We start from the raw sequence: 14,694 nt of genomic DNA, 5'->3' as shown, positions 1-14,694 counted from the left end.
AATACAAATTCATTGTTTTAACTAATTATGACCAATTTAAATAAAATGTTGAGCAATGTAATGAAGAAATTACTTTTTAAATAAGTTGCGTTACATGTTAGCTACACAATCCTTATCCTTACGAACCGCATAGCATTACAGCAGTATATACCGGTATGTTTGCTAGTAACATAACGAGTAACGTTAACATTAGTTGGCTACTTATACATCGAACTTGCCAGGCAGTATATTAACTATAATCTAACTAACTACCCAACATTTATTGACTTGATTATTCACGTCATTCTTAGCTAAGTGGTTTAGTCGTTGTGCGTTCTCAATGGACCTCGTTAATTATATCTACTCCGATTTCAGAGAACTCTCGTCTGAGTGTGCCAGAGCTCAGAATAACTGATGAATTTATGAATGCTCAACACCCGTTGAATAAATGGCCGGTGTCAGTAAACGTCAGCAAATAAAATTGTAATGAAATAGTTTCCAGCAGCAGCCTAACCAGCTCTGCTAGGGTGAGAAAAATGGTCAGAGTGAGGTGTTCTCTCATTTGTGTCTGGAAGTAGCTAGCAAGCTAGCAAACTTTAGCAAGTTAGCTTGGGTGCTTGACAGCGGTTGTGAGGTCAGAACGCTTGGATCAACCCTACTCCTCTGCCGGAGCGTCCAGTGACGCACTCTGAGAGCGAAATGCTCAGAATTTACGAACAGACAATCTGACAAAGCTCTGGATTTACGAACAGACAATCTGACAACACTCTGGATTTAAGAACAGACAATCTGACAACGCTCTGGATTTACAGACCATGACAGACCCTCCACCTCCAAATCGATCCCGCTCCAGAGTACAGGCCTCGGTGTAACGCTCATTCCTTTGATGAGAAACATGAATCCGACCATCACCACTGGTGAGACAAAACCGCAACTCGTCAGTGAAGAGCACTTTTTGACAGTCCTGTCTGGTCCAGCGACGGTTGGTTTGTGCCCATAGGCGACGTTGTTGCCGGTAATGTCTGTTGAGGACCTGCATTACAACAGGCCTACAAGCCCTAAATTCAGCCTCTCTCAGCCTATTGCGGACAGTCTGAGCACTGATGGAGGGATTGTGCATTCCTGGTGTAACTCGGACAGTTGTTGTTGCCATCCTGTACCTGTCCTGCAGGTGTGATGTTCAGATGTACCGATCCTGTGCAGGTGTTGTTACATGTGGTCTGCCACTGCGAGGACGATCAGCTGTCTATTCTGTCTCCCTGTAGCGCTGTCTTAGGTGTCTCACAGTACAGACATTGCAATTTATTGCCCTTGCCACATCTGCAGTCCTCATGCCTCCTTGCAGCATGCCTAAGGCACGTCACGCAGATGAGCAGGGACCCTGGGCATCTTTCTTTTGGTGTTTTTCAGAGTCAGTAGAAAGACCTCTTTAGTGTCCTAAGTTTTCATAACTATGACCTTAATTGCCTACCGTCTGTAAGCTGTTAGTGTCTTAGCGACTGTTCCACAGGTTCCATGTTCATGAATTGTTTATGGTTCATAGAACAAGCATGAGAACAGTGTTTAAACCCTTTACAATGAAGATCTGTGAAGTTATTTGGATTTTTACGAATTATCTTCGAAATACACGGCCCTGAAAAAGGGACGTTTCTTTTTTTTGCTGAGTTTAGTACAGTGCCTTGCGAAAGTATTCGGCCCCCTTGAACTTTGCGACCTTTTGCCACATTTCAGGCTTCAAACATAAATAAATAAAACTGTATTTTTTTGTGAAGAATCAACAACAAGTGGGACACAATCATGAAGTGGAATGACATTTATTAGATATTTCAAACTTTTTGAACAAATCAAAAACTGAAAAATTGGGCGTGCAAAATTATTCAGCCTCCTTAAGTTAATACTTTGTAGCGGCACCTTTTGCTGCGATTACAGCTGTAAGTCGCTTGGGGTATGTCTCTATCAGTTTTGCACATCGAGAGACTGAATTTTTTTCCCATTCCTCCTTGCAAAACAGCTTAAGCTCAGTGAGGTTGGATGGAGAGCATTTGTGAACAGCAGTTTTCAGTTCTTTCCACAGATTCTCGATTGGATTCAGGTCTGGACTTTGACTTGGCCATTCTAACACCTGGATATGTTTATTTTTGAACCATTCCATTGTAGATTTTGCTTTATGTTTTGGATCATTGTCTTGTTGGAAGACAAATCTCCGTCCCAGTCTCAGGTCTTTTGCAGACTCCATCAGGTTTTCTTCCAGAATGGTCCTGTATTTGGCTCCATCCATCTTCCCATCATTTAAAAACCATCTTCCCTGTCCCTGCTGAAGAAAAGCAGGCCCAAACCATGATGCTGCCACCACCATGTTTGACAGTGGGTATGGTGTGTTCAGGGTGATGAGCTGTGTTGCTTTTACGCCAAACATAACGTTTTGCATTGTTGCCAAAAAGTTCAATTTTGGTTTCATCTGACCAGAGCACCTTCTTCCACATGTTTGGTGTGTCTCCCAGGTGGCTTGTGGCAAACTTTAAACAACACTTTTTATGGATATCTTTAAGAAATGGCTTTCTTCTTGCCACTCTTCCATAAAGGCCAAATTTGTGCTATATACGACTGATTGTTGTCCTATGGACAGAGTCTCCCACCTCAGCTGTAGATCTCTGCAGTTCATCCAGAGTGATCACGGGCCTCTTGGCTGCATCTCTGATCAGTCTTCTCCTTGTATGAGCTGAAAGTTTAGAGGGACGGCCAGGTCTTGGTAGATTTGCAGTGGTCTGATACTCCTTCTATTTCAATATTATCGCTTGCACAGTGCTCCTTAGGATGTTTAAAGCTTGGGAAATCTTTTTGTATCCAAATCCGGCTTTAAACTTCTTCACAACAGTATCTCGGAACTGCCTGGTGTGTTCCTTGTTCTTCATGATGCTCTCTGCGCTTTTAACGGACCTCTGAGACTATCACAGTGCAGGTGCATTTATACGGAGACTTGATTACACACAGGTGGATTGTAATTTAGCATCATTAGTCATTTAGGTCAACATTGGATCATTCAGAGATCCTCACTGAACTTCTGGAGAGAGTTTGCTGCACTGAAAGTAAAGGGGCTGAATAATTTTGCACGCCCAATTTTTCAGTTTTTGATTTGTTAAAAAAGTTTGAAATATCCAATAAATGTCGTTCCACTTCATGATTGTGTCCCACTTGTTGTTGATTCTTCACAAAAAAATACAGTTTTATATCTTTATGTTTGAAGCCTGAAATGTGGCAAAAAGTCGCAAAGTTCAAGGGGGCCGAATACTTTCGCAAGGCACTGTATATACTCATTAAGCATGTAGTATACAGTACATGTTAGTATGGGTATTCAAACACAGCTCAGGAATTTGTGTTTAGTGCATGGGGGACGCAATCGTCATGCAGCTCCGCTATTGGGGTTGGATGTATGAAAGACACTTTTTGCCTGCCTACTGTTGCCAAGGTCACCCACTCTTTACCACGCAACAGCATCACCCCAGAAGACAAATAAATGAGTCCGGTAAACCTTTTTCTACATTTTCTGTTGTCTTGCCTCACAGTTCCCGTGTGTTTATATGTAAAAACTATGAAATATAAATAAGTGTGTACATCAGTTTGTCCTATCTGCATGTGTGTGTGTTTGTGAGTATTTTACTTGTCCCTCTACATATTCTGGCTCACGTCTCGGGGGAGTCTGCATCTGCTATGGCTCTGGGTGGTATAGAGAAGGCTCTCTGTGTCTGCGTGGCTCTGGGTGGTATAGAGAAGGCTCTCTGTGTCTGTGTGGCTCTGGGTGGTATAGAGAAGGCTCTCTGTGTCTGCGTGACTCCGGGTGGTATAGAGAAGGCTCTCTGTGTCTGCGTGGCTCTGGGTGGTATAGAGAAGGCTCATTGTGTCTGTGTGGCTCTGGGTGGTATAGAGAAGGCTCTCTGTGTCTGTGTGGCTCTGGGTGGTATAGACAAGGCTCTCTGTGTCTGTGTGGCTCTCGGTGGTATAGAGAAGGCTCTCTGTGTCTGTGTGGCTCTGGGTGGTATAGAGAAGGCTCTCTGTGTCTGTGTGGCTATGGGTGGTATACATAAGGCTCTCTGTGTCTGCGTGACTCTGGGTGGTATAGAGAAGGCTCTCTGTGTCTGCGTGGCTCTGGGTGGTATAGAGAAGGCTCTCTGTGTCTGTGTGGCTCTGGGTGCTATACATAAGGCTCTCTGTGTCTGCGTGACTCCGGGTGGTATAGAGAAGGCTCTCTGTGTCTGCGTGGCGCTGGGTGGTATAGAGAAGGCTCTCTGTGTCTGCGTGGCTCTGGGTGGTATACATAAGGCTCTCTGTGTCTGCGTGGCTCTGGGTGGTATACATAAGGCTCTCTGTGTCTGCGTGGCTCTGGGTGGTATACATAAGGCTCTCTGTGTCTGCGTGGCTCTGGGTGGTATAGAGAAGGCTCTCTGTGTCTGCGTGATTCCGGGTGGTATAGAGAAGGCTCTCTGTGTCTGCGTGACTCCGGGTGGTATAGAGAAGGCTCTCTGTGTCTGTGTGGCTCTCGGTGGTATAGAGAAGGCTCTCTGTGTCTGTGTGGCTCTGGGTGGTATAGAGAAGGCTCTCTGTGTCTGCGTGGCTCTGGGTGGTATAGAGAAGGCTCTCTGTGTCTGCGTGGCTCTGGGTGGTATAGAGAAGGCTCTCTGTGTCTGTGTGGCTCTGGGTGGTATAGAGAAGGCTCTCTGTGTCTGTGTGGCTCTGGGTGGTATAGAGAAGGCTCTCTGTGTCTGTGTGGCTCTCGGTGGTATAGAGAAGGCTCTCTGTGTCTGCGTGACTCCGGGTGGTATAGAGAAGGCTCTCTGTGTCTGCGTGACTCCGGGTGGTATAGAGAAGGCTCTCTGTGTCTGCGTGGCTCTGGGTGGTATAGAGAAGGCTCTCTGTGTCTGCGTGACTCCGGGTGGTATAGAGAAGGCTCTCTGTGTCTGCGTGGCTCTGGGTGGTATAGAGAAGGCTCTCTGTGTCTGTGGTGGCGCCTCTGTTAACCAGCCCACTGCCACACGTACTGTCAGTCACACACACTGCCATCACCTCCATCTAAATGCACAGTCAGCTCGCAGACATTAAGGACGTCCTAGGCCTCAATAAAATAAGGCTAAAGAGAAAGCAATGCGTGGGCCAGAATCAATTACCCGTAGTGGAGCTGAGCAACCACGGACAGAGAGACATGGACAGAGAGACATGGACAGAGAGACATGGACAGAGATACATGGACAGAGAGACATGGACAGAGAGACATGGACAGAGAGACATGGACAGAGAGACACGGACAGAGAGACACGGACACAGAGACACGGACAGAGAGACACGGACAGAGAGACACGGACAGAGAGACACGGAGAGAGAGACACGGAGAGAGAGACATGGACAGAGAGACATGGACAGAGAGACACGGACAGAGAGACACGGACAGAGAGACACGGACAGAGAGACACGGACAGAGAGACATGGAGAGAGAGACATGGAGAGAGAGACAAGGACAGAGAGACACGGACAGAGAGACACGGACAGAGAGACACGGACAGAGAGACACGGACAGAGAGACACGGACAGAGAGACACGGAGAGAGAGACATGGACAGAGAGACATGGAGAGAGAGACATGGACAGAGAGACATGGACAGAGAGACACGGACAGAGAGACATGGACAGAGAGACATGGACAGAGAGACACGGACAGAGAGACACGGACAGAGAGACATGGAGAGAGAGACACGGACAGAGAGACATAGAGAGAGAGACATGGACAGAGAGACATGGACAGAGAGACATGGAGAGAGAGACATGGACAGAGAGACATGGACAGAGAGACACGGACAGAGAGACACGGACAGAGAGACATGGAGAGAGAGACACGGACAGAGAGACATAGAGAGAGAGACATGGACAGAGAGACATGGACAGAGAGACACGGACAGAGAGACATGGACAGAGAGACATGGACAGAGAGGCACGGACAGAGAGACACGGACAGAGACACGGACAGAGATACATGGACAGAGAGACATGGACAGAGAGACATGGACAGAGAGACATGGACAGAGAGACACGGACAGAGGGACACGGACAGAGAGACATGGACAGAGGGACACGGACTGAGAGACATGGACAGAGAGACACGGACAGAGAGACATGGACAGAGAGACATGGACAGAGAGACATGGAGAGAGACATGGACAGAGATACATGGACAGAGAGACACGGACAGAGAGACACGGACAGAGAGACACGGACAGAGAGACATGGACAGAGAGACATGGACAGTGAGATACGGACAGAGAGACACGGACAGAGAGACACGGACAGAGATACACGGACAGAGAGACACGGACAGAGAGACACGGACAGAGAGACATGGACAGAGAGACATGGACAGAGAGACATGGACAGAGAGACACGGACAGAGAGACATGGACAGAGAGACACGGACAGAGAGACACGGACAGAGAGACACGGACAGAGAGACACGGACAGAGAGACACGGACAGAGTGACACAGACAGAGAGACACGGACAGAGAGACATGGACAGAGAGACATGGACAGAGAGACATTTCAAGGAGACAAAACGTTCTGCAGTTTCTAGCCACCTCTCCTCCTAGTTACGGCTAGACACATGCGTGGGCTGTTAAATACTGGCTGTAGATTTGAACAGACACATCTGTCATGATTTGGGGGCTATGAAATCAATATTTTTATGTAAGTTGGCAGTCATAATAATTATGTGAATTATCTTTATTTTAAGGGTATTTTTTATGTATACTGTTATACTTTCCTGTTCATTGTGCCTCAGTAGTTAGCTGTGATAAACAATCAAGTGTGGATGTCTAACCTGTGTTGGAGTTGAGCTCGTCGTTCTCCGACTCGGTACCGTTCTGGCTGCCGGCTCCGTGCAGGTTGTTCATGGCCATCAGCTTCATCTTCTGCAGCTTCATAGCCTCAGCCATCGCTGCAGCCGTCAGCCCTGCAGGACAACACATAAATACTGTACACAAATCACAAGCATACACAGCAAGGAAAAATACACACATCGAAAGACAACACACAAGCTTATTTGCATTTTGATAAAGCTTAGATATCTATATGCCCTATAAAGAAATAAGCTGAGAAGCTGCAGCTACTGAGCTGGACAGATGTTCATAGCCCTGTAATAAAGACATCTAAAGCTATTTGGAGTAAAACACAACTTGGATGATGTGTCATGCTTTTTTCATTTCAGTTCCTCTCAGTCTAAGCACGTGTACTTGGTCTTCAGAGATATTTCTGTAGAGGAGCCAGAGTGAGGCTCTAGCTGGCCCCAGGCCTCCCCTGACCCCACCAACCCAAGCTGAGCTGAGCTGAGGGGAGATGGGCCACTGGTGGTGGTGGTAGGGAGGGTCCCTGGTGGTGGTGGTAGGGAGGGTCCCTGGTGGTGGTGGTAGGGAGGGTCCCTGGTGGTGGTGGTAGGGAGGGTCCCTGGTGGTGGTGGTAGGGAGGGTCACTGGTGGTGGTGGTAGGGAGGGTCCCTGGTAGTGGTGGTAGGGAGGGTCCCTGGTGGTGGTGGTAGGGAGGGTCCCTGGTGGTGGTGGGAGGGAGGGTCCCTGGTGGTGGTGGTAGGGAGGGTCACTGGTGGTGGTGGTAGGGAGGGTCCCTGGTGGTGGTGGTAGGGAGGGTCACTGGTGGTGGTGGTAGGGAGGGTCCCTGGTGGTGGTGGTAGGGAGGGTCACTGGTGGTGGTGGTAGGGAGGGTCACTGGTGGTGGTGGTAGGGAGGGTCACTGGTGGTGGTGGTAGGGAGGGTCCCTGGTGGTGGTGGTAGGGAGGGTCCCTGGTGGTGGTGGTAGGGAGGGTAACTGGTGGTGGTGGTAGGGAGGGTCCCTGGGGGTGGTGGTAGGGAGGGTCCCTGGTGGTGGTAGGGAGGGTCCCTGGTGGTGGTGGTAGGGAGGGTCCCTGGTGGTGGTGGTAGGGAGGGTCCCTGGTGGTGGTGGTAGGGAGGGTCCCTGGTGGTGGTGGTAGGGAGGGTCCCTGGTGGTGGTAGGGAGGGTCCCTGGTGGTGGTGGTAGGGAGGGTCCCTGGTGGTGGTGGTAGGGAGGGTCCCTGGTGGTGGTGGGAGGGAGGGTCCCTGGTGGTGGTGGTAGGGAGGGTCACTGGTGGTGGTGGTAGGGAGGGTCCCTGGTGGTGGTGGTAGGGAGGGTCACTGGTGGTGGTGGTAGGGAGGGTCCCTGGTGGTGGTGGTAGGGAGGGTCACTGGTGGTGGTGGTAGGGAGGGTCACTGGTGGTGGTGGTAGGGAGGGTCCCTGGTGGTGGTGGTAGGGAGGGTCCCTGGTGGTGGTGGTAGGGAGGGTCCCTGGTGGTGGTGGTAGGGAGGGTAACTGGTGGTGGTGGTAGGGAGGGTCCCTGGGGGTGGTGGTAGGGAGGGTCCCTGGTGGTGGTAGGGAGGGTCCCTGGTGGTGGTGGTAGGGAGGGTCCTGGTGGTGGTGGTAGGGAGGGTCCCTGGTGGTGGTGGTAGGGAGGGTCCCTGGTGGTGGTAGGGAGGGTCCCTGGTGGTGGTGGTAGGGAGGGTCCCTGGTGGTGGTGGTAGGGAGGGTCCCTGGTGGTGGTGGTAGGGAGGGTCCCTGGTGGTGGTGGTAGGGAGGGTCCCTGGTGGTGGTGGTAGGGATGGTCCCTGCTGGTGGTGGTAGGGAGGGTCCCTGGTGGTGGTGGTAGGGATGGTCCCTGCTGGTGGTGGTAGGGAGGGTCCCTGGTGGTGGTGGTAGGGATGGTCCCTGGTGGTGGTGGTAGGGAGGGTCCCTGGTGGTGGTGGTAGGGAGGGTCCCTGGTGGTGGTGGTAGGGATGGTCCCTGGTGGTGGTGGTAGGGAGGGTCCCTGGTGGTGGTGGTAGGGAGGGTCCCTGGTGGTGGTGGTAGGGAGGGTCCCTGGTGGTGGTGGTAGGGAGGGTCCCTGGTGGTGGTGGTAGGGATGGTCCCTGGTGGTGGTGGTAGGGAGGGTCCCTGGTGGTGGTGGTAGGGAGGGTCCCTGGTGGTGGTGGTAGGGAGGGTCCCTGGTGGTGGTGGTAGGGAGGGTCCCTGGTGGTGGTGGTAGGGAGGGTCCCTGGTGGTGGTGGTAGGGAGGGTCCCTGGTGGTGGTAGGGAGGGTCCCTGGTGGTGGTGGTAGGGATGGTCCCTGGTGGTGGTGGTAGGGAGGGTCCCTGGTGGTGGTGGTAGGGATGGTCCCTGGTGGTGGTGGTAGGGAGGGTCCCTGGTGGTGGTGGTCCCTCCCTGTCCGTCCCTGGAGAGCCCTCTTTTCCAGACTCTCTAAGAAACCCAGCTACCTTCAGCTCATCAAGGGCTCCACAGCCCCGGAAGCCATCATCACTCTGTCCAATTAGGCCCATAATTAATTCAATTAGACGACGGAAGGACACATTAAGTAATTAATTAAATGACGATGCCTTGCCTCCTTGCTTTGCCGTGATCTAAATTTCTTTACAAATCAGGACAAAAAAATAGCCATCTTTTTTCTTTTGTCCCCAGGTTCACACTATGTGTCACCTTGATCTAATCCGTTACCGGAATCGCCTCGAACGGTATGGTGTGTCAAGAAAAAAAGAGAGAAAAAAAAGATGTTCATTAATTGATCATTTAATTTTGTTTCTGTGAACATGAACACTTCAGTCACTCCTGTGGAGGGAAGAGTCTGATCACTACTCGATAAAAACACCAAAGGAGGAAAATGAACCGTGCCGCTCTCATCGGCCAATGTTTATCAATTCCACTACACACAGCAAGCCAAATAAACCAGCAAATGATTCTAAGTTGAAAAAAATATAGACAGGCACAGATAGAGTGGGAGAGGAGAGGGAAGGGGAGCGGGGTAAAGACAAATGAATCTCCGTTCTTACATTTATATTAAAAAAAACAAGCCTCCTATTTTTATGCATCCCGGGCCCCTCTCTTCTAAGCCTGCCTGAGGAAACAGGCAAAATGTTTTCAATAGCTATATTTAAACAAAATGTCATGATGATTGATTCATTTGATTATGAGTTCATTTTGTTGCCTAATCCCACAGACTTGTCAGAGGCACAGCTGCAGCAGCTTGAAGAGGAACTCAAACCTCTGAATTAGCTGTGGCCGTGTGGCCGGGGAGAGGGGGAGAAACAGCTGCAGTAGCATGGAGGGAGCACCACGCCAACCCTGCTAATGCCCTAAAAGCTTGGCATAAACATCCGTACAACCAGCTTTATTTTTGGTGGGATTTGAGAATGCACTTGGGAGAAAATACATGCATGCTTGAAATTTCTCCTGGCGCAAATTACTGTATAGAGATGACAGATCCAGAAGGTTTGGGAGAGCTAGGAAACATTCCCATATCTGATCATATGATCTTGTAATGCTTCTAGCCTACTATAGTCACCGAGGATTACTGGTTAGCATACATTAAGTTGATTTATACGAAACTGCAAATTCCAATTTTCATTTAAAATCCCCTCTTAAATTTACGTATGTAAACTTAGCAGTACTATTCATATAGATTATTTCAGGGGCGTAACTTTCACTGGGGACAGAGGTAATATGTCCCCCCCACATTCTGAAATTCCATTTTCGCCCCCCCCCCCCCCCAGTTTTATCATTGGAATGTGATAGAAAACAAAGTAATGGTGTGCTTTAGGCCCATGTGGGCGCCTCCGAGCGGTCCAGTAGATTGTTTTCAGTGTTTATCCAACTGGATAAAAAATGTCCCCCCACACTTCTAAAACCAAAGTTGCGCCCCTGGATTAAGTACATGAACAGGATGAGTTTGCAAGTCAAACTATGGTAGCTAGGCTACGGTAGCTAGGCTAAAACACTCCACTTGTTCTGTCAGAAAGCAGATGTAATGAAAAGAACACATATATTATCTTATTGGTCCTCACTGTAAATTAACTAAAATCTCTTGTCTGTGTCTCTGTGATCTTTCATCACTGTTTTTGCTGACTGGCAGCTAACTTTCAATGAGGACAGGTTCATTTACATATTGGGACACTGAAACTTTCTCCATCTCTTAAAGGGAGAGTAAGAGAGAGTGTTCTTCTCTGGCCTGTGAGGAGTCCTATGGTGGAAACATAGCCTGTTGAGGGTCAGTCAGGGCAAAGGGAAAGCTCTTTCTGAGAAGGTGACAGTGTTTCAGAGATGACAGTGCTCCAGAGATGACAGTGTTCCAGAGATGACAGTGTTCCAGAGATGACAGTGTTCTAGAGATGACAGTGTTCCAGAGATGACAGTGTTCCAGAGATGACAGTGTTCTAGAGATGACAGTGTTCCAGAGATGACAGTGTTCCAGAGATGACAGTGTTCCAGAGATGACAGTGTTTCAGAGATGACAGTGTTCCAGAGATGACAGTGCCCCAGAGATGACAGTGTTGCAGAGATGACAGTGTCCCAGAGATGACAGTGTTTCAGAGATGACAGTGTTCCAGAGATGACAGTGTCCCAGAGATGACAGTGTTCCAGAGATGACAGTGTTTCAGAGATGACAGTGTTCCAGAGATGACAGTGTTCCAGAGATGACAGTGTTTCAGAGATGACAGTGTTCCAGAGATGACAGTGTTCCAGAGATGACAGTGTTCTAGAGATGACAGTGTTCTAGAGATGACAGTGTTCTAGAGATGACAGTGTTTCAGAGATGACAGTGTTCTAGAGATGACAGTGTTCCAGAGATGACAGTGTTCCAGAGATGACAGTGTTCCAGAGATGACAGTGTTCCAGAGATGACAGTGTTTCAGAGATGACAGTGTTTCAGAGATGACAGTGTTCCAGAGATGACAGTGTTTCAGAGATGACAGTGTTGCAGAGATGACAGTGTTCCAGAGATGACAGTGTTTCAGAGATGACAGTGTTCCAGAGATGACAGTGTTCCAGAGATGACAGTGTTCCAGAGATGACAGTGTTCTAGAGATGACAGTGTTCCAGAGATGACAGTGTTCCAGAGATGACAGTGTTTCAGAGATGACAATGTTCCAGAGATGACAGTGTTTCAGAAATGACAGTGTTTCAGAGATGACAGTGTTTCAGAGATGACAGTGTTCTAGAGATGACAGTGTTCCAGAGATGACAGTGTTCTAGAGATGACAGTGTTCCAGAGATGACAGTGTTCTAGAGATGACAGTGTTTCAGAGATGACAGTGTTTTACAGGTGAAAAAAGTGTTTCAGAGTTTCTTATGATGTACTACAGTGTTGGGATTAGTTAGATGAAAAAGTAATGTGCCCTCTATACATTACTATGGACAGCAGCTGTCTCCAAACAGTCTTTCTCTGTTCGCTCGAGATCAGGAGTGTTAGTTGACAAAGGCACTATAATATTATTGCCCAATCCGTTACTTATAAAAGTCATCTGATTATATAAAGCGTTACTTTAACGCCGTTGCTCATAAAAGTAATCTGATTACGTAACACTACTAACGCGTTACCCCAAACACTGACCACAGGCAAGATTATAGAAGCTCTGACTGACATGAGAGAGAGGCAATCAACATCCACTGTCTAACAGACCACATTGAGAACATAAAACAGCAAGACAGAGAAACAACACACACAATTATTGCATTGTCTTTACACATTTCCCCCTCCCGATTTGACATTAAAGACGAGCCTGTGAGATCAAACAGGACGCGTAACAGTAATTGATGTTTGAGTAAAGTCACGACCCACGGAAATGGGAGCCTGCGGATGAAAGGGGAGCGGCATTTTCCAGGGGTGGACAAACAGATATCTTCTTGTTTGCCTTTAATAGAGCTCCTGAGATATAGAGGACCCCTGGCTCTCAGTGTCAGCCCTGGCAGATGAGCGTAGGGCAGTCAGGCACATCGGACTGGAGCCATCCTCCCTTTCTCTTCACATCAGACTTGGAGGGGCCATTCTTGCGTCTAATCGTTAACCTGGCTGGGATGATCTGGGGCGGAGTCCCAGCCTGTTACACTGGGCAGGTTACAGAAGCTCTTTGTGATCTCTGTGGGGTCAGACACAGGCCAGATACAGCCTGAATTCCTCCTGTACATTCAGTCTTATTGGCTGTTGTCAGGCCCGGTCCAAAATGGTGTCTGTTTAACTGAAGGTGGTTAGCTGGAGACGTTTTAATAAAGATGCTAGAATTTGGTCGTCAGTTTGGGTGTTGATTGTGCAACAGAGACATGGCCACTGGAGGAAGACGGAGTATGAATGTATGCAGGCATTTTACCTTTACACAGAACCTTGTGTCTATCTCCTCCTGTCATTATAATGCATGGTTATCATCATGGAGCCTATAACACGGTGGGCCAGGGACTGTTAATTCTATCTAAAGTACTGGATGGACCAGTCACATAGATAGAGTCAGTGTGTGAAGCAGCGATGTCCATATGTAGCAGAACGTGTCACAAGCTCTATCTCGCTCACTTCAGATCCATTACAGGCATACGGTACAGGGGAGTGGAACTACATTGAGCTGGAAGGGCTCACTCAAAGCTCTCTCTCACCCAAACAATTCCACTAGAGTGGCTTAGCAAATGTACATGTGAATTCAAAGAAAGGAGAGGTAAGGAAGGTAAGCAAGCCTGGACAGAACATGTTATTCAACCAATATGGACACTTGAGTGATCCTCAACTCTCTGCCGGATGCATTATTGCATTTGACGTTTGTCCTTCTCAACGAGGAGAATAACATGCCAGGAAAAGGGACGTGAGGAAGAGACAGAGAGCAGTGGGGTTGAAGTGGGGCCCACAGACTCCGCCTTTGATTCTCAACACAGTAAAAAATAACTTTCCTATTCAACGTTTTAAAGTCAACTGAGATTGCGAGAAGGGGTTAGGGTATACTGTATTTAACTGAGTGGGGTTAGGGTATACTGTATTTAACTGAGTGGGGTTCGGGTATACTGTATTTAACTGAGTGGGGTTAGGGTATACTGTATTTAACTGTGGGGTTAGGGTATACTGTATTTAACTGAGTGGGGTTAGGGTATACTGTATTTAACTGTGGGGTTAGGGTATACTGTATTTAACTGAGTGGGGTTAGGGTATACTGTATTTAACTGAGTGGGGTTAGGGTATACTGTATTTAACTGTGGGGTTAGAGTATACTGTATTTAACTGTGGGGTTAGGGTATACTGTATTTAACTGAGTGGGGTTAGGGTATACTGTATTTAACTGAGTGGGGTTAGGGTATACTGTATTTAACTGTGGGGTTAGGGTATACTGTATTTAACTGAGTGGGGTTAGAGTATACTGTATTTAACTGAGTGGGGTTAGGGTATACTGTATTTAACTGTGGGGTTAGGGTATACTGTATTTAACTGAGTGGGGTTAGGGTATACTGTATTTAACTGAGTGGGGTTAGGGTATACTGTATTTAACTGTGGGGTTAGGGTATACTGTATTTAACTGAGTGGGGTTAGGGTATACTGTATTTAACTGTGGGGTTAGGGTATACTGTATTTAACTGAGTGGGGTTAGGGTATACTGTATTTAACTGTGGGGTTAGAGTATACTGTATTTAACTGTGGGGTTAGGGTATACTGTATTTAACTGAGTGGGGTTAGGGTATACTGTATTTAACTGAGTGGGGTTAGGGTATACTGTATTTAACTGTGGGGTTAGGGTATACTGTATTTAATTGAGTGGGGTTAGGGTATACTGTATTTAACTGAGTGGGGTTAGGGTATACTGTATTTAACTGAGTGGGGTTAGGGTATACTGTATTTAACTGAGTGGGGTTAGGGTA

The 14,694-nt window shown here is 48.0% G+C and overlaps 1 protein-coding gene across 7 annotated transcripts in view; it reads right to left on the bottom strand.

Annotated features, from left to right (window-relative positions):
* LOC135544119 (dachshund homolog 2-like) overlaps positions 1-14,694 on the bottom strand; it is a 295,810-nt gene that overhangs the window by 117,904 nt on the left and 163,212 nt on the right. For 4 of the 7 annotated variants that reach the window (XM_064971510.1, XM_064971511.1, XM_064971514.1 and 1 more), the window contains exon 3: positions 6,836-6,988. In XM_064971510.1, coding sequence (XP_064827582.1) covers positions 6,836-6,988 — 153 coding nt within the window. The remainder of the gene's footprint in view (positions 1-6,835; positions 6,989-14,694) is intronic. The other 3 variants (XM_064971513.1, XM_064971515.1, XM_064971516.1) reach the window with 1 other exon arrangement.

The sequence above is a fragment of the Oncorhynchus masou genome, chromosome 8, assembly GCF_036934945.1.
Source record: "Oncorhynchus masou masou isolate Uvic2021 chromosome 8, UVic_Omas_1.1, whole genome shotgun sequence".
In the NCBI taxonomy this organism is placed as follows: Eukaryota; Metazoa; Chordata; class Actinopteri; order Salmoniformes; family Salmonidae; genus Oncorhynchus; species Oncorhynchus masou.
The sequence above is the reverse complement of the archived record's forward strand: the minus strand, read 5'-3'. Positions and strand labels throughout refer to the sequence as shown.